Genomic DNA, 22911 nt, shown 5'->3' on the forward strand with positions numbered 1-22911 from the left:
TCCTTGTATCATCCTTGCTTCTTTGTACGTTTAAACTGATATCAAAATTAAGTTACCACTCCCTCCTCCAAAACAAAGAAAGATAAAGAAAATAGGGAGTATTTTAGTGCTGGAATGTTGTCGCTAACCATGCTTCCTAATTTTTTTCTTTCTCAAATAAAAACTACTCTTTGGGTGGCGGGGTAAGCAGAGGGGGCAGGAAAACTTAAGAGAGGCTTATAATGCATTTTAATACTTATTTGACTGTTCCTGGTGTTTCGCCATCCTGTTTTTGTTTTGTTTTTTAAATGAAGCTTTTTCGTTTGACTCACTGCCATCCTTTTCTCTCAGGTATTTTAAATTTATTGGTGGCTAGGCGTTTACTTAACATGATGTACAGCATCATGTTAATAAAATCAGCTTCAAATCTTAAAAAAACATGGCCAAGGGCTTCACAAGAGGCGGCATTCCCCTCTGGGGTCACCCGGAGGAGGGCGGGAACAAGCCCAGCGCAAAGCTTCCGCTTTCATTTCTACGGTTATTAAGTCAACCATTCTCATTAAAGGAGTACCGCGGAAGGGTGATTTTCTGTCGGCAAACACTTCCCTAGCGACGAGTCCAACTATAACACAGGGATGCCCTAGTGTCGCATCACAATGGGTAGTCTATAAGAGCTCAAAAGTCAGATCAGATGACCTAGATTCTGGTAAAACATTAAATTGCAATTCACTTGACCTGTCAGTTTCATTCTCTTCTCTCCGTCTCCAAAATGCTGAACTTCCGGAGTGGACTCCTCCCCCTCCATTCCTGGCCAGTGGTTTGGTCCGACCCTAATACTGACAGGAGGGACGAACTGCGTCTGCGCAGAAAGCTGTCGGGGGGGGGTGGGGGGAGGAACATGGCGCAAGCTCTGTCTGAAGAGGAGTTTCAGCGGATGCAGGTGCCACTCGCCAGGGAAAAGACCACCAGGCTAGGCGATGGGGGGCGGAGTAGAGAGAGGTCGTGCCACTGGCTCTGAGAAGGGGTTGGTTGGGATGGACTTTGGGCCTAAAGGGTTGGTCTGGAGAAGGGAAACTGAGGCTCTGAGTGGTGAGACTATTGGATTCTGAGATACTATTCGGCTCTGAGGGGTTGGATTCTATTAGCCTTGTGGGCGGAGGAGAGAGTCCTAGAGTGGCCGATACCTTACTCAGACCTAGCAAAGACGAGACCTTTGGGCCCGTGTGGGGGACACCATGGGTGGGTGATGATAACGTTGGGCTTCAAGGGAAGGAGATTCTGAGAGGGCGAAACCATTTTGTCTGGAGAGGAAGGAAGCAGGCGTTGGGCCATTTGCGTCATGGTCTGGGGAGCCCTTGAGAGGGCAATACCATTACCCGGTAGGAGGTGGAAGTTTTTGTGGGAGATACCACTGTGCCAGGGGATTCGGGAAAGACCCCATATGGTGTCATTGTTCCTAGGAGGTGGAGATCCTGTGCGAGTGGTGGTAATGTATCCCAAGAAGAGGTGGTATCATTGATGATTAGGGGTGATCCCGTTAGGCCTGGGGTGAAGGCCCTGAATAGGTAATACCATTAATCCCTGTTGGAGAGAGGACCAGAGAAGGTGAATGAGTGATACCTTGGACAGCGTGGAGGACTAGGTTTGGGGGGGGGGGTACCCTGACTGGGTACTCTGACCACTCGATTCTGTTGGGGAGGAGTCTGAGATGGAATGAAAGGCCAGAGTGGGCCCTTGTTGGGAGAGTTCCTTACTGGGAAAGACCATTGGATTTTGTGTGTGGGGAGACTCTGAAAGGGGGAAACCCTGAGTAGGGTCCTATGGGAGGAGAGGAGGAACTCTGAGTGAAGACAGGTAATGAGAGAATTGTTGTCCCTGTGTGAGGGGCCCTGAGGGTGGAAGAGCGAGATCACTGGGCCATGAAAGGGGAAGACCTCTGTAACTTGTGCAGGGGATTCTAAGTGAGTAAGAGTAATCCAACTGGCCCACCCAAGTCCTTGTGGAGGAAAGACACTGAAGGATATAGGACCATCCCGTTGGATCATAACTGGGGAGATCTTGAGGGGTGTGGGGTGAGGAAGATTGATTCCATTGGGCCATGAGTGAGGGAAAAACCATTGGGCTCTGAGGGATAGGGACTCCAAGTGGGTGCCAAGGGTGTTCCAATTGGATCAGGACTGGGGGAGACAGATCACTGGGTCCAGGAGAGGGCAGGGGCAGGAAAAATGCTGTAGAAGCCAAGTCTTCTGACCTTTAGCAGACCACCAGGGGGTGGAGGCTGGTGCCATGGGAGGGAGGGAAAGGTCCTAGTGGGGCAAGGGGCAGTGGTTCTGGGAAGAACTGGTAAGTAGGGGTGTGCTGTTTGGAATGGCCCATCGTTCACTTTCCCTCAATTCTTGAAAGAGGTCTGGCCATGTTTTGAGAGCCTTGGGGGTGGGGACCCGGAGCAGCCCCCTTTTACTAGGTGAATTTGGTCGGGAGAATACCAGGCCCTTTTCCCTTGGGAAAGAGGGAGGAAGGCAAGCTCCTGCCCCCTACTCTGGCCAAGAGGATAGACAACATTCACTTCTGACAGAAAGACAGAACAGTGTTTAGTATGTGACGAGGTCAGCCAGGATGAGAAGGAGGAACTTTATCCTGTGGGCATGGAGAGCCATGGAACACACATGAGCAAGAGCCTGACTGGGTCAGGGCTCTTTCATGGCCTGAGTGCAGAGTGGATTGGAAAGGGAGAAATGGAAGCAGCAGAGAGACAGAGAGGTGAGACTGGCTGTGGTTATAAGTAGAACTGGAGAAGGTGGGACAAGGGCTGAGGGGCTGAAAAGTCGTTTAGGGTAGAGCATGCACAGGTCTTAAGGAGTGACTAAAGAGGCACATGGAGGGCAGCAGGGTCCATGGGGCTCAGGGGGTTTGTTCCTTCATGGTGAGGGTAGGGGCACATTCCTGACCAAGTCATTTCTCCTCCTTGCTTCCCTCTAAGGCTCAGCTCCTGGAACTCCGGACAAACAACTACCAGCTTTCAGATGAACTACGCAAGAATGGTGTTGGTGAGCCAAGAGAGTCTCATTAGATGGGGGTGGCTTTGGGGGACAGAGGCTGAGGGAAGAAACCTCAGAGGCCTGGCAGGAAGACTTTTCAGGTCCTTGCCACAGACTGAGGCTGAGACTCCCTGCTTTCTCCACACCAGAACTCACCAGTCTTCGACAGAAGGTCACCTACCTGGATAAGGAGTTCAGCAAAGCTCAGAAGGTACCTCCCTCCACCCACTCACCCACCCATGCTTCCATGTAGCCATCTGACTCATTCATCTATCCAGTGAACACCTACAGTGAACCAGACCTCATGTTACATGCTGTCACTAGTCATTCAAAAAGTTCTCATGGAAGTCTCTTTAGTCTGCTAATTTTATGTAATCCTGATTAATTTATTGATTAATTTTATTTTACTCTCAATTCATTTTTTATTTCAATTACTCATTCTTATTCACTAACTTTTAACTAACTAGTCAAATCTATCGGTAAATCTGCCTTGAATCTGCCTCCTGTCCTCCACTCACCCTCCTGCCTTGCGCTCCTACTTCCCATCCCTGTCCTGGTCCTGTTGGTAAAGTGAGACTAAACCTACATCTCAGATTCTCTGAAAATGAGATAGCCTAGAACATATTATGGCCCCTCGAGGCATTCAGGGCCCTCCTTTGGTCTCTTTCTTCACTGCTCTGTCCCATTGCATAGCACAATGTTATGCATAGTATGTGCTCCATAAATATTTGTTAGATGAAGGAATACAGAATGCAGAAAGTCTGGCAGTCAGGAAGCTGACCTTCCCTTTGGTAGAGTGCTGATTCCCCAACCTGGCAATGCCCTTGGCTGCCCAGCAGGGGAGCAGCAGTTTCCACGGTGCATGGGAGAGAGCCACAGAGATGTGTTTGGAGAGATGTAGCAATGAAGCCACAATTTCTGAGCCCGGAGACCCAGCCCATGAAGGGTTAAATACTAAAACCCATGAACAGCCTCAAGAGCTTAGAGGAAAGGATATAAGCAGGATGTCCCCTCATTCACTCACTCCCTCCCTCCCTCCATCACTCCATCATTCCTGTGGGCTACAAATTGTCAAGCAAGTTCTGTGGTTGAAGACACTCCCATCCCCCAACCCCTGTTATCATTGGCCCCCTTGACACTTGCCACAATGTCACCATACCCTAGTGAGGGAGTCCATCTCTGTTCACCTTATCTCTCTTCTCACCCTTCTTACCTTTAGGCACTGAGCAAGAGCAAGAAAGCTCAGGTAAGGGGAGCAATGGCCGGTGAATGTGTCTGGGAGACTGTGTCTTAGCGGGGATGTTTCTGGATGCTGGGATCTCCTTGTACTGGCCTTTCTTTCTCTTTGTGTGTGCTTGCATCTGTGACTACCTCACTGCCATGTGTTTCTGTGTCTTTGTTTTCCTCTATTTGTCTCTCACTCTGTGCCTCTCTCTGTGTGTCTTTCCTTCTCCCTTTCTCTCTCTTTATCCTTCTCTCCAAGTCTCTCTCTGTCTCTGTCTTCCTGTTCCTCTCTCTCTGACTCTTGTTTCTCTCCCTCCCTTCTCTTTGTCTCTCCTCATCTGTTCCTATCTCCGCCATCATTTCTCTCTTTTCCTCTTTCCCTGTCTTTATCTCTCTCTCTGACTCCTTGTTCCCCACCCCCATTTCTCTGTCTCTTCCTGACTCGTATCTTTCCCTGACCCCTCTCTCTTTTCTCTCTATTCTGTTCTCCTCCTGTTGATCTCTCTGTCCCTATCTCTCTGTCTTCCTGCCTTTTCTTTTTCTCTCTCTCCCTGCCCATCCCTCTTTCCTTCCCTATCTATCCCCCTTTCCACATCTCTCTCTGCTTCCCCTCTCCTCTATTTCTATCTACCCTTCTCTTTCCTCCCACTCTCTCCCCATGTCCCTCTCTCTCGCCTCCCCATCTTTCCTTCTCTCTACCCCCCATGTCTCTCTTTCTCCCTCCCTGTCTCCTCTTTTATCCCTCCCTGTATCTCTCTCTCCTTCTATCTCCTGGTTTCACCCATCTCATTCTCTGTGCCCTATGTTCTCCCCCCAATGTGATTTTCTTCCTTTCTCTGTTTCTTTACCCTACCTCCCCATCCTTTCCACCCTTGTTGGGGACCTGGTCCATGTCTGCCACTGCAGGAAGTTGAAGGGCTGCTGAGTGAAAATGAGATGCTGCAGGCAAAGCTGCACAGCCAGGAGGAAGACTTCCGTTTGCAGAACAGCACACTTATGGCCGAGTTCAGCAAGGTACTGGTGCCCGGGATAGCCGAGGAGGCTCCAAGGAGTAGGGGCCACCTGGGCTGAAGCCAGAGGGCAGCCGAGAGTGGTTGTAGGATCCGTAGTAAAGACCTCTTCCTAAGACAGAGTCTGGCCCTGGACCACTGTCCATGGTGCTGAAACAGGTCCTGGATCTGTGCTGGGGGGCAGCGATCTGACAGATGGGGCCACCCACTGTGCTGGGATGAGAAGACTGCAAGCCCTGAGGTCAGCTGGTTCCTGGCCAAGTCACTCCTTTTCTTTGAGCTACAAGTCTTGTGTATATTTTGGGGCTGATGCTATGGAGCCCCAGGGTGTTGAGTGGTCTTAGATAAAGTTCTTATGCTTAATGTGGGATAGAAAGACGTTCGAGCTGCTTCCCTTTTCTCTTCCTTCACTTCATCTGACATGAGCCTGGGGTTCTGGTTCTTCTAGATATTTCATCCTGGATTGGGTAATTCTGCCTCCTCACTGATTTTAGCATCCTGGCTGTTTCTAAACTGACTGGGCAGTTGGAAACATTGTCTTTTGTTCCCTTATTTATCTTCTGTATCTGTGGTCAAGAATTTTCTAAGTTTTTAGTGCATTTTAAGGAAAAAGTCTCACAGCAACAAAAATGGTATTTCCAAGGCTCTACCTGAGAATGTAGAGCTTAAGACCTTAAAAAAAACAAAACAAACCAAAAAAACAACCTTTATGCAGGTACGATACCAGGAGAGGCAATTTAGCAAGTCGTAGTTAAGAGCCGGAAGGCCTAGATTAAACTCTTGGCTCTACCTCTTACTAACTGTAACCTTGAGCAGGTCACTTGTCCTGCCAGTTTATTGGTTCCCAAATGTTTAAAATGGAAATGGTGATAATGGCAGTACTTTCCTGGGAGAGCTTTTGTGAGGATTGAATGGGTTAATGTCTGTAAACCACTTAGAGCAGAGCCTTGCATGTAGTATCAGCTGTGTAGGTGTTATCTACTAATGGTATTCTTTTATTAATTCACTTTCCCTCTAAAATATTTCTTGACTATTTAAAAGTTTTATGTCTATTCTGTGGCTCTGCCTTGCCTCAGCCCTTACCACCTCTCACCTGCTCTATTCCCACAGCCTCCTCGCGGGTCTCCTCACTTCTAGCTGCTTCTACCAGTCCAACCCATAAAGGTTGTCTTGACCTGCAGGTCTTACCACATCACTCCTTTAAACAACACCTCCCAGTGGGTCCTCGCCCCTCACAGTTCAGAGCCCCTTGTGCTCCTATAACAGCATACTTCATCGCCTCACTTCTCACTGCTTCGTGCCTCCAGCCTCGATGATATCATGGTTCTTGTGGGGTGAGGAAGGGGCAGGCATTCCTCCATAAATCCAGCTTGTGTTTCCCAGCACCTTCCCTGGCCAAGGCTCTTGGCCAGGTATAGAACCTCCTTCACAGTCCCCCTCCACTTTCTCCCAGGAACTGCAAGTGCTCATAGAGAGACCTGGGATCAAGTCCTGCCTCCACCACTTATTTGCCAAGATATTTCCACTCAATTCTTCCTTCAAAAAATAGGTATTGAGGGCCGGCCCAGTGGCGCAAGCGGTTAAGTGCACGCACTTCACTGTGGCGGCCCAGGGTTCGCCGGTTCGGGTCCCGGGTGCACACCAACGCACTGCTTGGCAAGCCATGCTGTGGCGGCATCCCATATAAAGTAGAGGAAGATGGGCACGGATGTTAGCCCAGGGCCAGTCTTCCTCAGCAAAAAAAGAGGAGGATTGGCAGATGTTAGCTCAGGGCCGATCTTCCTCACACACACACACACACACACACACACACACACAGAAAAATACTTATTGAGCACCCGCTGTGTGCTCTGTGTTGTGGAAATAGTTGTGAGCAGCACAGAATGGTCCCACTTTTGGGTAGCTTACATTCTGGGGGTGGGATAGGGAGACAGATGAAAACATAGTAAACAAATAGTAATTGTACTGATCGTTGACAGTTACATAGCATTTCCCATGTGGCAGGTCCTGTTCGATGTGTTTTACATAACTCACTCATTTAATCCTCGCAACAAGCCTATGGGATGTTATTAGTATCCCTATTTAACAGATGAGGAAAACAACCCCAGAGAGGTGAAGTAATTTGTCCCAAGGTCACACGGCTAGTAAATGCCAGAGTAGAAATTCACATCCAAGCAGTCTGGTTTCAGAATCTGTGCCTGTGACCCTGTTACAAAGTAGAATTTAATTGTCAATCACCATTTATGATCCAAAATTTTTCAGAGCTTTAAGAAATTACAAACATTAGGTAAACTTAATTGTGATTGGTCTGTCGAAGAAAGAAATGAACGGAGTGCTGTGCTAGAGAGTAGTGGAATTTCTGTGTTGGGGAATACTACTTGAAAGGTGACATTTGAGTAGAGCACTGAAGGATGCAAAGCCAGTCATGTGAAGAACTGGATGAAAGGAATAATGTTCTCAGTAGAAAATATCCCAGGCAATAAAATAAAAATCTCTGTGGGCCTCAGTGTTCTCATCTGAAAATGGGGACAGAGGATCTTGTCAGGTCTGCTGTGAGAACTGTGTAGCCAGGAGTTGAGCAAGGGGCTGGCTTAGTTTTATTTTCACTGTACACCTCTCCAAGGCCAAAGGCTGACGGTGGGGAGCTGTGGGCAGTGGTGGCCCTGGAAATGCCCTAAAAGCTGTCTGTGGTGCCTAGCCTCCCAGACACAGACCCCTCCACAGAAGAGGGCTGGCAGTGGGGCTGTCCATGATGCTGACATGTTGGACCAGCAACTTCCAGAGGAGCCTGAGGTCTTGGATTGCCACTGTGAGGTTGGGAGTGGGCAAGTGGAAGATTGTTCTCAATATTCTCAATCCTCTGTGTCTCTGCCACTGAACAGATGTGTGAATTTGAAGTTGTTTAACATCTGTGCCTCAGTGTCCTTATCTATGAAGTGGGGATAACGAATAATGAAAGCATCTACATGACAGGGGCACTATGGGAATTAAACGAATTGTAAAGTGCATGGACCAAGTGCTATGTATACTTCAGCGAATATTGTTCTCATTCTCTGCTTTTCTGCTACCTCATTCTTCCCCTGCTCAGCTCTGCAGCCAGATGGAACATCTGGAGCAGGAGAACCAGCGACTGAAGGATGGGGCTGGCACGGCAGGGGCTGCCCAAGCTGGGAGCCTTGTGGATGGGGAGCTGCTGAGACTGCAGGCGGAGAATACAGCCTTGCAGAAGAACGTGGCAGGTACATGGAGGCCCTCCTGGGGATGTGGGAGGTTGGGGCTTGAGTAGGGTGTTGTCTTCCTGGGGGAAGGGGAGAGGCTTCAGAATCAGGCTTGGTCCTGCCGTGAACGAGTGTATGAATTTGGACAAGCCATTTCACCTCTCTGAGCCAAACCTTCCTCATCTATAAAGTGCATGTAGTGATGTCCACCACCTGGAAGACTGTGGTAGAGAGAGGAGGTGGTATCTTTCTGAGTTTAGTACCATGCCTGTTACCTAGCAAATGTTACCGATTAGCAGATTGAACATCAGAAAGGAGATGTGTGCTGAATGAAGAAAGTGAATGAAGGAGCGTTGGGAAGATTCTGACTTTTGGAGAGTAGCTGAGGCTTGTGGGGTGCTGGGTGGTAGTTTGGTGATCAGGAGAGAGACTTTGTAGAATGTGGCTGGGGATTAGGAGGTTATAGGAGGATTCAGCTGTGAGTAGGGGTTGGAGGATGGTGGGCATCACCTTGGAGGGCTGTGGATAGGGCTTGGGGGATGGAGGGTGGGACTTGGGAAACCAGTTTGGACTGATTTGATGGTAGACAGGGCTTCAGTGGTTGGTGGGGCTTAAAAGATTTGAGAGGTGTAGATGGGGCTGAACCTTCGTTTTGTAGGCTTGTGATTATTTGGGGCAGGGTGTCTGCTGCCTGAGGGGTTGAAGGCCAATTCTCCCTCTATTTGAGGCATTCTTTGGATATGACCTTATCCATCGTATATCTCTGTTCTATCCACCAGCCCTGCAAGAGCGCTACGGGAAAGAGGCCAGGAGGTCCCCAGCTGCCAGTGAGGGTCAAGGGGACCCCCCGGGAGACCCAGCCCCCACTGCCCCGGCCCCCATGCCGTTGGCAGAAGTGGAACTGAAATGGGAAATGGAGAAGGAGGAAAAGAGGTTGCTCTGGGAGCAACTGCAAGGCTTGGAGGTGAATCTGGGTCTGTTGGGACTGGGGTACCAGGAGGCAGGCAGATGCCCTACCTCTGCCCGTGGTCCCATGGAGATGTCTGTGACATCACCATCTTGTGGGTCGACGGATTAGGGAAGCAGGAGGGCATGGGAAAGCACAGGCCTTACCTCCCCCTTGCTGACAACAACCCCCTCCCTCATCCTTCCCTGCAGAGCTTGAAGCAGGCTGAAACGTCCAGGTTGCAGGAGGAACTTGCTAAGGTGGGGCTGCCGAGCTTTCCCTGGACTTTGCCCCATCCCACTCCCCAGCTGCCATGCTTCCACTGGCAGGGCAGAAGGGACAGAGTACCCCCTCAAAGCCTCAGTTTCATCATCTGTAAAATGGAGATACTCACATTTATGTTTCAGAGTTGCTTTCAACATGGAATGGGCTAATGTGGTCTCTCTCTGTCTTGTGCGTGGCAGACCCCATCCCTTCCTTCTGTGTCCTCATTGCTTTGTTTGTCCATCCATCCATCCATCTATCCATCTATCCATCTAAGCAATTATAGACTGCTGGCTTTTATCTTAGGAACTGGAGACCCAGTGGTGAGGCAGCCAGTCATGATCCTGCCTTCCAGGCCTCCCAGCCTAGCCATTCTGTGATGTGGCCATCGGTCGATATGTTGGGGGCATAAATACTGGGCTTTGGAGCCTGAGGGAGCTGGCTGGAGATCATGTTGTTGCTGCTTACCAGCTGGGCAACCAAATTACTTAACCCTTCTGAGACTCAGTTTCCACATTTGTCAAACCAGTAGTACTCACTTCTCAGGATTGTTTTGAGGATTCCACGAGATAACATAAGTAAATTATGGCTTCCAAAAAGGACTTAGTAAGAAGTATCTGTAAATATTAAGTTTATTTTTGTCTTTATTAATATTCTCATTGTTATCACTTGTCTGCACTCACCCTCCCCCACCCCAGCTCTCCGAGAAACTGAAAAAGAAACAAGAAAGGTAAATTTCTTTTTTCCAGAGGTGGGGGAAGGGGTTTTGGGGGACTAGGGAGGGGAGTGATTTGTGGAACTGACCCATCTATGTCTGTCTTTCTGTGCCCAGTTTTTGCCGTCTGCAGACAGAAAAGGAGACACTATTCAATGACAGCCGGTAACTACAGCATTGGGGGTGTTGGTGGACAATGGGAACAGTGCCCAGCAAAATTAACTGAAGACCGCAGGGGCAGAGGTGGGAGACTGGGCCTCAGGCCATGGTCACTGCACCCTCCCCTCACTCCCAGGAACAAGATTGAGGAGTTACAACAGCGGAAGGAAGCTGATCTCAAAGCCCAGTTGGCTCGAACTCAGAAGCTGCAGCAGGAACTCGAGGCTGCCAATCAAGTGGGTGGCTGGGTTCTGAGATCGCTGGGATAGGGCCCAGGGCTGGGAGTCTGGGGAGCTCTGAGGTCTACGGAGGCTAGCTGGGGAGTCTGATGTTTCCTATGTTGGAAATATAGGGACTGAGTGGGTCCTGGGCCCCCCAGGAGCTAGGAAAACGGGTGCTAGGGAGCCCCGAAAGCCTGAGGAGTTGGGCTAGGAGTCTGCATGAATCAAAGATCTCAGGGCGCTTGAGGATTTGGGAGCTGTGTGCCACAAGTTTGGATCAATCTGCAGCTCCAGGGGATTGGAGACAGGAGTCTGGAGAAATCCATGGTCACTGGGGACTGAGACCAGGAGTTGGAGTGAATCTGAACTCACTGGAGGTTGAGTGACTTTGAGACCTATGAGGTCTGGGTAGATACAAGACTTTCAGGGGTGGGACAGTTGGGCCTGGAGGCTAAGTGCATTTGAGACCCTCATAGTATGGGAGCTGGTTTGGGTCTGAGACACCTAGGAAGTTGGGTCACATGGGCTGAGTGGTCCTGAGACCCCTGGGGGCTGTGAATAAAACACTGGTGAGTCTGAGACACCCAAAGACTGGAACAAAAGTCTAGCTGTGTCTGAGGCTCCTGAGGGTTGGGGGTTGGGTAACTTTAAAGCCTCTAGTCTTCCCCCTAGAGTGGATGAGTCTGAGGTCCCTTGGATGGCAGGATATGGTGGCTTGTGGGTCTAAGGCCCCTAGGAGCCAGGGGCAGAAGTCTGGGTAAAGCTGAGTCTTCAGTTAGCTGGGTCTGAAGATCCCCAGAGACTGGGGACAGGAGTAGCAGATAGGGGGTCAGTCTGAGACCTCACCAGGAGCTGGGAACTAGAAGATTATATGAGTTTGAGACCTCTAGGGTCTGGGGCTGTGAGTTTGGGTGGGTCTGAGACTTTTGGGAGCTAGGGACATGGGGGTTGAGTGTGTCTGCAACCCCTAGGGGTTGGGGTCAGGAGTCTGGGTGAAACTATAGTCCCTGGGGGCTGAGTGTGTCAGAGAGTCCTGGGGCCTCCGAGCTGGAATCTGGGTGAGTGTGAGACCTCATGGATGGAGGTTGAGTGAGTTTGAAATCCCCATAAACCTAGGTGTTTTCTGAGATGCTTGGAGCTGAGATATAGGGGTATCTGAGGTCCCTGGTGGTAATGATCTAGAGTCTGGGTGAGCCTGAGATCTCTGATGGCTGGGTAGTCCAAGACACTTAAGTGCTGTCATGTGGTCAAAGAGGGAGTCTGTGTGGTTATATGCACCCCAGGGGAGACTGCGATCTGGAATGGGCTCCCCTGACCTGGTCCCCACAGAGCTTGGCAGAGCTGAGGGATCAGCGGCAGGGGGAGCGCCTGGAGCATGCAGCAGCTCTGCGAGCCCTACAAGATCAGGTACATCGTACTGGGTGGGTTCAGGGAGGTGGTGGGTGAGGGTGGGGGCAGCCACAGTGGGTATCGTATAGGCAGGCAAGGCCCCAGGGGTCCTTCTTCCCATGGTCGTGGTTTGCGTGTGTGTGTGTGTGTGTGTGTGTGTGTGTGTGTGTGTGTCCTTTCTTTCTTCGCTGTGGGTAAGTCCTGTCCCCCTGTTCTGGACCACTCTCACCTGTCTTTGGGATGAGGCCAGGTGTCCATCCAGAATGCAGATGCACAGGAACAAGTGGAAGGGCTTTTGGCTGAGAACAATGCCTTGAGGACTAGCCTGGCTGCCCTGGAGCAGGTACAGGACACTTGGGAGCCCTCTCTGATCCCTCCCCAGTTCCCCGTCTCCCTATGCTTCTGATCCACATCAGAGCAGGGTAATCTGGCCTCATGCTGTTCTCTTGCCTCTGTTTCTATTTTGTTTTCAGCTTCTCCTTTCTGTTGGCTTCCACCCCTCTTCTCTCTGGCCATCCATTCCTGCTCCTCTTGCATTCTAGTTTCTCTCCAGTGAAGTGCAAGTGTACTAATCTTAAGTGTACACTCAGTGAATCATCTCTGTCTATATGTCTGTCTGTCTATCTGTCTATCTATCTCCATGCAGCCACCACCTAGATCAAGATATAGAGCATTTTCAGCACCTCAGAAGGTCCCTTTTACCCCTTCCCAATCAATACTTCCCCAGAAGTAACCACTCCTCTGACCTCTAGCAACATAGATTAGTTTTGCTTGTTCTTTAACTTCATGTGAATGGAATCAGACGCCCATTTTTGTGTCTGGCTTCTTTCCTGCAGCATTATATCTGGGAGGTTTATCCATATGTGGCACTGGTCTGTTGTTTTATCTCTGTGCGGTATTTCATTGTATGAATATACCACATTTATCCATTCCCCCACTGATCTCTTTCTCTCACTGTTTTTCTCTTTGAAATTCTTCTTTCTCCTCCTGGCTCTCTTTCCACCTGTCCCTGTCTCCCTGGGACCGGGAGGTTCACACCCTGTGCCTGGCCCCTGGGGCCCCTTTCACTCTACTTTCCATCACCACCACTTTCTCCAGATCCAAACATCAAAGACCCAAGAATTAAATATGCTCCGAGAACAGACTACTGGGTTGACAGCTGAGTTGCAGCAGCGGCAGACTGAGTATGAGGACCTCATGGGACAGAAAGATGACCTCAACTCCCAGCTCCAGGTGACACTTCTGGCTCCGACCTGTCTTCTCCTTGTTCCCTAGTTCTGGCTCAGTGGAATTTCCCGTGAGGTGCAGTGGGAAGACTCTGGAGTCAGGAGGACCTGGGTTCCAATCTGGCTCCCTAACTTACTAGCACCTGTGTGTCCTAGACTGAGTTGTTTCACTTCTCTGAGACTGAGCCTCTTCAGTAAGGATAGCCATTCTGATTCCGTAATAGAAACCAGAATAATAATGGTTTCTATTAAATAAGATAGAAGTTTAGTTCTCTCACGTAAGAGTCCAGGTAGGTTGTCCAGGGATAGAACGATAGCTTTCTCATTACCAGTGACCCAGGTTCCTCTACATTGCTGTTCTGCCACCTTCAATACAAGACTTCTATCTTGGCATCCAAGATGCTTGCTCAAGCTCTCCTACCATCATGTTTGTATTCTGTCTGGAAGGCAGGAGGAGAGGAGGAAGGGCCCAGCGTGCCCCTTTTCTTTATGAACATAATCTAAGTTACACTCACCACTTCTACATACAGAAATTAATCCCATGGCTGCACCTAACTGCAAGGGAGGCAGGGAAGCATCAGCTGGACAACCATGTGCCCAACTACAAAGTCTATTGCTAGGGAAGGAGAGGGAGCAGCTAGCAATCTCTGCCTTGTTTCTCATCTAGCAATGGAGAGACCTACGCTCACTTTACCAGGATTAAGGGAGATGGTCTACCAGAAGTGTCTTGGGTGACCAGGACCTCCTGGACACTGTTGATCAAAGTCACCTGCTTTGTCCCTGCATTAGGAGTCATTACGGGCCAATAGTCGGCTGCTGGAACAGCTTCAAGAAATTGGGCAGGAGAAGGAGCAGTTGACCCAGGAACTACAGGAGGCTCGGAAGGTGGGCAGCGCTGGGCGGGCGGGGAGGCTACGGGGCGAGGGATTGGCCTGGTCCTCAGGGATGGGTCAGGTGATGTGGCCAAACCCATGGGAATGGGAGGAGACGGAAAGTGACCAGTTCCATGAAGATGGGTGAGTGACTTAGCCAGTTCTGTGGGAATGAGGAGGTGGAGTTTGGCTCATTCCTTGGGCCTGGGGAGAGGTGGTGGGCCCTGTTTGAGGGAGGGGGTTGACTGACATCCTCCTGTCCCACCCTCCCTGCCTGCAGAGTGCTGAGAAGCGGAAGGCCATGCTGGATGAGCTAGCAATGGAGACGCTGCAGGAGAAGTCCCAGCACAAAGAGGAGCTGGGAGCAGTCCGACTACGGCATGAGAAGGAGGTGCTGGGTGTGCGGGCCCGCTATGAGCGCGAGCTCCGCGAGCTGCATGAAGACAAGAAGCGGCAAGAGGAGGAGCTGCGGGGGCAGATTCGTGAGGAGAAGGTGGGTGGGTAGCTGATGGTGCCCTTCCACCCCTAAAACCTGGGACCACAGTATTGCCGATGGGGCAGAAGATGGTGGAGGTGAGGTGCCCGCTTCTCCCCTTGCTGGCCCCTGACGCTCTGCCCTCTCCCAGGCCCGAACACGCGAGCTGGAGAATCTCCAGCAGACAGTGGAAGAACTTCAAGCTCAGGTACACTCTATGGATGGAGCTAAGGGCTGGTTTGAACGCCGCTTGAAGGAGGCCGAGGTGAGTTGGTACCCGGTGAGGCACGGGCTGGTTGAGGGGCACCCGTGCCAGACCAGGGGAGCAGTAGTGGTCAAGCCTTGGAACTTTCTGAGATGCCCTGGACTTGGGGGCAACCCCGCAGCCCCCCTAGCTCAACAGCAGCCCTCTGGAGGGGATCTGGGAGTGACCAACAGTAGGGCAGAATGTCAGATCTGCAAATTTGAAAAGGCACCTCTTCCTTCTCAAACTGTACTTCTGTCAAGGAATTATCGTAATATACTGATTTTGTTCAAACAAGAACTTTTACTACTGTTTTCTGGAAAACTCATGATAACATATAGGAGGCAGTGTCACATAGCAGTGAAGAGTATAGATGCTGGAACCAGTTGTTTGCCTGGGTTTTGAATCCTGGCCGGGCCACCTTCTAGCTGTGTGACCTTGGGCAAGTTCTCTGACCTCTCTGTGGCCCACCTTTATCATCAGTGAAAAAGGGCTAACAGTAATACCTGCTGTCTAGGTATCATGGGAAGGTTCTATAAAATGAGTTAATATATGTAAAATCCCTACAACAGTCCTAGCATGCAGTAAGTGCTGTGTTATGTTTTATTAAAATAAAATATAAATGCAAATGTCAGTCTTTGATGTGAACGGCGCAGCCCTAGATCTGCCCCTTCTGCGTCCTGCCTACAGGCATGTGGTATTCCCTGCAGGCATGTCTTTTCTACATACCTGAGAGACCCTGCTGCAGTCCCTCACACCCCTCACTGGGTGTGGTGTCTTCTAGGGGGTGTGATGTCCTCTGGGGGCCGTGGCCAGGCTTGGGACTTGTTTTGTAGGAATCTCTGCAGCAGCAGCAGCAGGAACAAGAGGAAGCCCTCAAGCAGTGTCGGGAGCAGCACGCTGGCGAGCTGAAGGTGCCTTTTACATGATGATGTTCCTCTCTCCGGGGAGGGACAGGCCCTGCTGGGGAGACTGAGGTTTCCCAAGCTGAGGGTTGAGCTGCCTTCTGCTTTGCAGAGCAAGGAGGAGGAGCTACAGAGTGTGCGGGACCAGCTCCAGCAGGCCCAGCAGGAGCGGGACTGCCACCTGAAGACCATCAGCAGCCTGAAGCAGGTCACTGGTCCCTCCGTGGTCCTCAGACCCACCCCAGGCCTCAGCGTGCAGTGAGGGGGCAGGGAGGGAGCACACTGCATGCAGCCATTCCAGCACCCCTCGGCCATGCTTTCTCTGTCCCACAGGAGGTGAAGGACACGGTGGATGGGCAGCGAATCCTGGAGAAGAAGGGCAGTGCCACGGTACGATGGGGAGGTATCCAAGCATGGCCCCCTCCTGGCCCGTGGCCCCCCACCTGTGGGCCCACCGGACCTCAGCCCCCATCTTTCCCTCTGTTCCCCCACAGCTCAAGGACCTCAAGCGGCAGCTGCACCTGGAGCGGAAACGGGCAGATAAGCTGCAGGAGCGGCTGCAGGACATCCTCACCAACAGCAAGAGCCGTTCCGGTGAGGGACGGGACCGGCGGGGGAGGGAGGCACAGGGGAGGCAGGGGAGGCTGAGGTGTAGGGGAGGCAGAGCTTGGTCCTAAAGGCCGGAGCTGCTTCACATAGCTCGCTCCGTCGGGCTGTCCCGCGTCTTCTGTCCCTTTTGAACTTGCTCTGTGTTTTACCTTTTCTCTCCGTCTGTCTCTCCTCTGTTTCCATCTCTGTCTGCATTATCTCTTTCTGTGTCTCTGTCTCTCTCCTTTTTGCTATGTCTCTTCTCTGTCTGTCTCTGCCTCTTCATGTCATCTCTGTCTGTCTCTGCTTTTCTCTCCCTGGTTTCTTTCTCTAGTGCTTTCCTTTTCTCCTCCCACCTTTTCCTTCTCTCTGTTCCTTTATCTCTTTCTGTCTTTCTCTCTTTCTCTGTCTTTCTTCTCCCTCTGTCTTTTGTCTATGTATATCTCTGTCTGTCTCCCCACCACCCCCTCGTACAGACTTCCACACCTCACCTGGTGTTTAAATGTCTTGCATCCATTCTCTCATTCTATAAATATGGACTGAGCCCCCATGCTCACATCCCTGATAGGAAACCCCCGAGTCTCAGTCCTCTGGGAGCTCCCATTGAGCTAGGGAGACAGACTTACAAACAGGCAGCAGCACTCTGGTGTGATCATTATGCAGCTAAAATCCATGTTATTTCTGCCACTTTAGGCAGAAGACAAAAGAAAAAAACTTGGGTTGCTTCAGAGTTTTTTTAGAAGGAAATGGCCTATACATACATTTACATAAATAAATGAGATGCAATAATGTCTCTGGTGCATCTCCCACATCACAGGCTCAGAGGAAACTTGCTCCCTTGTCCCCCCCTGCAGCCACCCGGCCCTTGCTGGAGATCCTGGGGGTGTGGCATCAGCCCCCCTCCGCGAAGCAGCTGCAAGAGCAGAGGCCCAAGCTCAGTGGCCATGTTTTAAGTGACATGGCAAAAACGGATGTCTCTCTCACCAATCAGTGTCTCTCCAAGGCACTCAGTCTCCTGAAGTAACCTCTCCTTATAAAGAAGGAGTTTTGTTTCTGTTTTGTTACAGATTAATGTCCAAACCAACGAACAGATTCGATTTGTGTGCCATACATTCTCCTTGTCCATTAGATGAAATTCAGATTTAGGTACATGGCTACAAGAGTCTGTCTCCATCTTTTACTGTCTCTACTCTGACTCGTGTCCTTATGCAGGGTCTCTGTTTGCCTCTATCATCTGCTCCAGCTTGCTGTCTCTCTGGAGTTTTCTCTCTGCATGTAGGTGTGCCCCATGCCCTCTCCAGCTGTCTGTACCCTGAGACTGAGTGTGTATGCCACTTTATGCCTGTATGTATCCATATCACCATCTTTCTCCCCATCTCTTCACCTTTGTTTCTCTTCTGGCATGTGTGATTGCCTAGGGAGACGGCTCCTTTTTCTGTTTTTTCCTCTCCCTACCCTCCTGTCTGCTTCTGCCTTTCCCCATGTCTGAGTGTCTCTTTGCCTGTTTGCATCTCTGGCAAATCTATTTCTGCCTCTTCCTGCCCTGGGACCCTGGGGGATTGGGGCTCAGGTTTCTCTTCCCTCTACCTAGGCCTCGAGGAGCTGGTTCTCTCAGAGATGAACTCACCAAGCCGGACCCAGACTGGGGACAGCAGTAGCGTCTCCTCCTTCAGCTATCGAGAGGTCTTGCGGGAGAAGGAGAGCTCTACAGTTCCAGCCAGGGTAAGGGGCAGGGAAAAGCCTAGAGCCCCACCTTCTCCTGCCCAAACTCTGGGGCCCTCCTTTTTCCCTCCCCTGCAACTGTCTCCTACTCTGGGCCCAGCACACACATTTTCTTGTCAACTTTTCCCCAAGCTCACCAACTTGGATTCAGATTGCTACATGGAGGATGGGCAAATTATTCTCTCTGACCCGCTGTTTCATCATCTGTGAGCTAATTCTATCTTTCCTGGTGCCATAAAATATCTGGCTCATAGTAGGTGCATCATCCATGTAGGAGGTCCTTTTTCCCAACTCATAATTATCACTTACTGTTATTGTCATCTATCATGTCAGCATCCTTGCCAGACATTTTTATTTGGAAGTAACTTTTTATTATTCCATAAGTAGTATGTGTGCATTGTAGAAAAATTTAAAAAACACAAACAAGCAAAGATTTTTTGAAAATTCCAAAGAAATCACATCTTCAACATCTAGAGGTCACCACTATAGATCCTTAGTTCATATCCTTACAGACCTCTCTCTCTTTTTTTAAACCTAAATGAGATTGTAAATAACCTGTTTTTGTTCAGCTGATCTCCACCCTTCCAGTTTGGTAAATTTTCATCTCATCCAATACTTTGACCTTAATCAGATTTCTCTAGTTGGCCCCAAAATATCCTTTATTGCTGGTTTTATGAAAACCAATATTCTGTTTCAGAGCACATGTTGCATCTGGTTGCTTCATGTCCTGTAAGTCTCTTGAACCTGGTGTGGTCCCTTTTTTTCATGACACCAATCTGTAGAAGAGACCAGCCCAGTTCACCTGCAGAAAGTGTCCCACTTTTTGGATTTTCCTGCTGGCTTCCCAGTGGTATCATTTAGCCTGTTCTTCTCTCCCTTAGTTTTCCTGTCAACTGGAAGGTAGATCTCATCTGCTGCAGGCTCTCCCTTCATCCTCTCAATATACCTCTGGTGTGGTGGTTCCTGTCACCGCCCTATTGGCAAAGGGGGATCCACAGTCTCTGAGGGTGCCAAAACTTGCCTACAACCCCAGTTGCAGAGCCCACCCCCTGCCCCTGGCTTGGTTCTCCTTATCCCCTGATCCTATCCAGGCAGTGCTGCTGAGCCTGGGCTGGCCTCTCCCCTCCTCTTCCCTGCAGTCCTTATCCAGCAGCCCACAGGCCCAGCCCCCACGGCCAGCAGAGCTGTCAGATGAGGAAGTGGCTGAGCTCTTTCAGCGCCTGGCAGAGACGCAGCAGGAGAAATGGATGCTGGAGGAGAAGGTGCTGTCTGCCTGCTCGTCCCCACTTGGCGTGCCCTTGGCAAGGAGGCTAGGGTGGGGGGGATGTCTGGCTGGGCCCCCCCTCACGTGTGAACATGCACAGTTGAGGGGTCTGAGGTGGGCTGGGCCACTCTGCAGGTGAAGCACCTGGAGGTGAGCAGCGCTTCCATGGCAGAGGACCTCTGCCGGAAGAGCGCCATCATTGAGACCTACGTCATGGACAGCCGGATCGGTCAGTGCCCCTCCCCAGCCCTCACGGCTCATCCGGCGTCTCACCTGCTCCCTCCTTCCCCACTGTCCAGTGCTGCGGCTTCTATCCTCTCCTCTTGAAACTCAGCAAAGTTACTGATAAGACCACAGCCAGCAGAGGGGAGAGCAGGGCAAGCCCGTACCTGTGTGTCTTTCTCTCTGTTCTGTCTCTTATATCAGCTCCTCCCTCTCTCCGTGTCTCTGTCATCTCTCCACTCTCCGATCTCTAGTGTGTCTCTCTGACCTTCTCCCTGTGTCTCTTCTTCTCTCTCGCTCCCTTCTCTCTTCTCCCTGTCTCTTCTTTCTGCCCCATCCCCCTCCATCTTGTCTCACTGTTCCCTGCCTGTCTATGTTGTTCCATCTCCGGAAATTGTCATTCTCTGTACGTGTATCCCTTTTGGGGTCCTTACCTCGTCCTCTCCCCTCTCCCTCCCCTCTCCCACCTTCTCTCTTCTTTTTTCCCTCCTCCCCTAACCTTGTTTCTTTTGCTCCTTTCTTTCAAACCTTCTCCTCTCCCTGTTTTTTCCTTGTTAATCAGAATAGTACCGACTGACACGTGCTAAGAGTTGACTGTGTGCTCTGTGCTTCACATGCAATCGTATACATTTTTCCAGCTCCATGAGTTAGTTATTATCCTCATTTCTCAGGGCTGCACAGCTAGTGACAGCCAGGTTTCACATGGTAAAGCCTCTGCTCCCTACTTTACTTGGCTTCTTCCCGACTTTTCTTCCCTGCTTTCTGTTTCCCTCTTTTCTGCTCTGTCTCTCTCCGTCTCTCCTCCGGCTCTGCCGAGGGGGTGGTTCTCAGCCTGGGCCCTTGCAGATGTATCTGTGGCAGCAGGCCACACAGACCGCAGCGGGCTGGGCAGCGTCCTGAGAGACCTAGTGAAGCCAGGTGATGAGAACCTTCGGGAGATGAACAAGAAGCTTCAGAACATGCTGGAGGAGCAGCTCACCAAGAATATGCACTTGCACAAGGCGAGTGTGACCTACCAGCCTACCCGTCGGTCCATCTAGCCACCTGTCAACCCAGCCACACAGCCCGTGGGTCATCTGCCAGGCCTCCATCCACCCACCCCATTCACTGACCACTCCTTCACCCTCATCTTCCTATCCGCCAGTCACCTTACTGTCAGTTTAGTCTTACTCTTCCCTCTGTCCTTGCCTCCACCCACTCATCCATTCAAACACACGTTCACCCAGCTCTCCCATCGACCCACCCTGTTGTTTGCCCATCTGCCCCTTACGCATCTGATCATCTGCCCCGTGTCTTTCCACTCATTTCCTGACATACTGCTCTCTCTTTCACCTAATCCTCAATCACCCCTTGTCTTACCTTTTACACACCTGCCCAGTAACCTGCCTACCTGCTTGTTGTCCTCCATCTGTCCTCTGAACAGTTCATTTGTCTACCTGTTTGCCTACCATGGATCCCCCATGTGTCCACCCACATGTCCACTTGCCCATCCTGCCACCCAAATATTTCCCCCATCTCTGGGGGAGTCAGAAAGGATGCAGACCCAGCCCCTGCGTCTGAGAAGCAAGCTCACCATTTAGTAGAAAAGAAGGTGGCGAGGGTGGCGGTTGTATCCTCCAGCCACAGCATGCACAGCAGGTGATCCACTCTGCCTTCCATATCCCTAGCTCCAGAGGCTCCCTACCCCCTCCTACACACACACTTTTCTGAGCCCAGGCCACTGCTCGGGGCTCTGTGAGCTTCTCCAAATACCTTCCTGTCCCAGGCTAGACATAGCTGGGCATTGATTAATGCTTCCCCTGCCACCTCCTCTGGCCCCTGATGGCTCATTTGTTTCTTAGGACATGGAAGTCCTGTCCCAGGAAATTGTGCGGCTCAGCAAGGAGTGCGTGGGGTCCCCTGACCCAGACCTAGAACCCGGAGAAGCCAGCTAAAGACCTACAGGCTGCACCCACTCCCTCCCCTACCCACTCCCCAGGACACCATTCCCTTGGGTTGCGGTGGGAAAATGGGGCCAGCACCAAAATCAAATAGGTTGGGAGACTGGACATTAAAGGGGTTGGAGGCCTGATGGCTGGTGTTAGTGACCCTGTCCTAGGGCAGAGGCCCCTGGGGAGTGGGGATCATGAAGGGAGGGGCAGGGATTTCTCCTCCTTCTTGGCCCTGGCTACCAGGGGCCTTTGCCTTCATCTCTGCATGAACTCTCCCTCCCAGAGACCAACTCTTTTTTTATTTTATTTTATTTTTTAATTTATGTCTGGAAGCCTGGCTACTCTGCATTTGGGATTGGGGATGTTGGGTGGGGCACGGTCCATGTTCAGCATTCTAGCAATGTGTGTGTGTGTGTGTAAAGGCTGTGCAGCCAAAATACCATCTGGCCAGACAGGCCCACCCACTGACTGTGTGCTCTCATTCTTTCTAACCAGGAGGGATGTGCTTGGGGGGCGAGGGGAGGTCACACCACTGGAATGGGGAGGGAGGTCTCTGGCATGAGGAGGGTGGTCTCTGGCTGCAACTTTACTCTCCTTACCCCACCCTCGGCCTGTCTCCGGTTAATGTTGCCCAGCCCCCCAAACTGAGTGGAGCAGAAATATCTACAGATATGTATGTGGGTAGATGTGTATGGGGTGTGGGTGTGGATGAGGAGTAGACAGATGGGAAAATGGATAAGTGGTTGGATGGACTGATGGATAAATAAGTGGAAAGTTGCATGGATCGATGATGGAAAGGTTGGGAAATAAATGGACAGATGGATGGATAGGTGATTGGATGAATGAATGGATAGATGGATTGGTAGGTGGATAGGCAGAGGATGGACAGGTGGGGATGTAAGTGGACAGATGGATGGCTAGGGGAATGCATGGACGGGTGAGTAATGAATGGGAAGAGAAAAGAGTAGGTGAATAAATGATGGGCAGGGCTATGGATGGAGGGACAGATAGATGGGTGGAGGGGGATACATATGGATAGGTTGGTGAATAGTTAGGTGGATGGGGTGAATATACAAATGGATGAGTGAGTGGGTGGGTGGATTAATGACTAAATGGACAGATGGGTGGTTAGAGGGATGGGTCCAGTGATTGGTTGTGTGGGTGGGAGAATGGATGGATAGGTGGGTGGTTGGTGGGTGGAGGGATGGAGAAATGGACAAACCAAGAGTGTGATGAGTGAGCAAATGGAGGATTACATGGGTGGGTAAATCGATTGAAAGGCTAAAACTGGCCCTGCAT

The 22911-nt window shown here is 50.8% G+C and overlaps 1 protein-coding gene across 3 annotated transcripts; it reads left to right on the forward strand.

Moving 5' to 3' along the window:
- The first annotated feature begins 857 nt into the window (after positions 1 to 857).
- On the forward strand, positions 858 to 22077 carry GRIPAP1 (GRIP1 associated protein 1). Of its 3 annotated transcripts, none has more exons than XM_004434940.3 (26): positions 858 to 919; positions 2960 to 3026; positions 3167 to 3228; positions 4237 to 4263; positions 5148 to 5255; positions 8340 to 8490; positions 9249 to 9433; positions 9628 to 9675; positions 10378 to 10409; positions 10512 to 10559; positions 10690 to 10789; positions 12104 to 12181; positions 12414 to 12506; positions 13262 to 13396; positions 14179 to 14274; positions 14542 to 14754; positions 14888 to 15001; positions 15817 to 15894; positions 15998 to 16093; positions 16219 to 16275; positions 16380 to 16479; positions 18065 to 18195; positions 19335 to 19457; positions 19595 to 19688; positions 20528 to 20682; positions 21523 to 22077. In XM_004434940.3, the coding sequence occupies exons 1-26, from the start codon at positions 878 to 880 to the stop codon at positions 21613 to 21615; spliced, it is 2526 nt and encodes an 841-aa protein (XP_004434997.1). In that variant the 5' UTR covers positions 858 to 877; the 3' UTR covers positions 21616 to 22077. The 3 variants fall into 3 exon arrangements, with proteins under 3 accessions (XP_004434997.1, XP_087283123.1, XP_087283124.1); XM_087426997.1 differs by having other exon boundaries at positions 20546 to 20682; XM_087426998.1 differs by lacking the exon at positions 20528 to 20682.
- The last annotated feature ends 834 nt before the right edge of the window (positions 22078 to 22911 follow it).

Source organism: Ceratotherium simum, chromosome X, assembly GCF_057802395.1.
Source record: "Ceratotherium simum simum isolate JZ-2026a chromosome X, ASM5780239v1, whole genome shotgun sequence".
Classification (NCBI taxonomy): Eukaryota; Metazoa; Chordata; class Mammalia; order Perissodactyla; family Rhinocerotidae; genus Ceratotherium; species Ceratotherium simum.

What these genes read in the sequence shown, in the direction of transcription:
- GRIPAP1 (XM_004434940.3), top strand. Translation starts at nt 878, where the DNA reads ATGGCGCAAGCTCTGTCTGAAGAGGAGTTTCAGCGGATGCAG. An exon ending in ACTACGCAAGAATGGTGTTG is followed by an intron (nt 3,027 to 3,166) that starts GTGAGCCAAGAG and finishes TCTCCACACCAG; the next exon opens with AACTCACCAGTCTTCGACAG. An exon ending in GCAAGAGCAAGAAAGCTCAG is followed by an intron (nt 4,264 to 5,147) that starts GTAAGGGGAGCA and finishes CTGCCACTGCAG; the next exon opens with GAAGTTGAAGGGCTGCTGAG.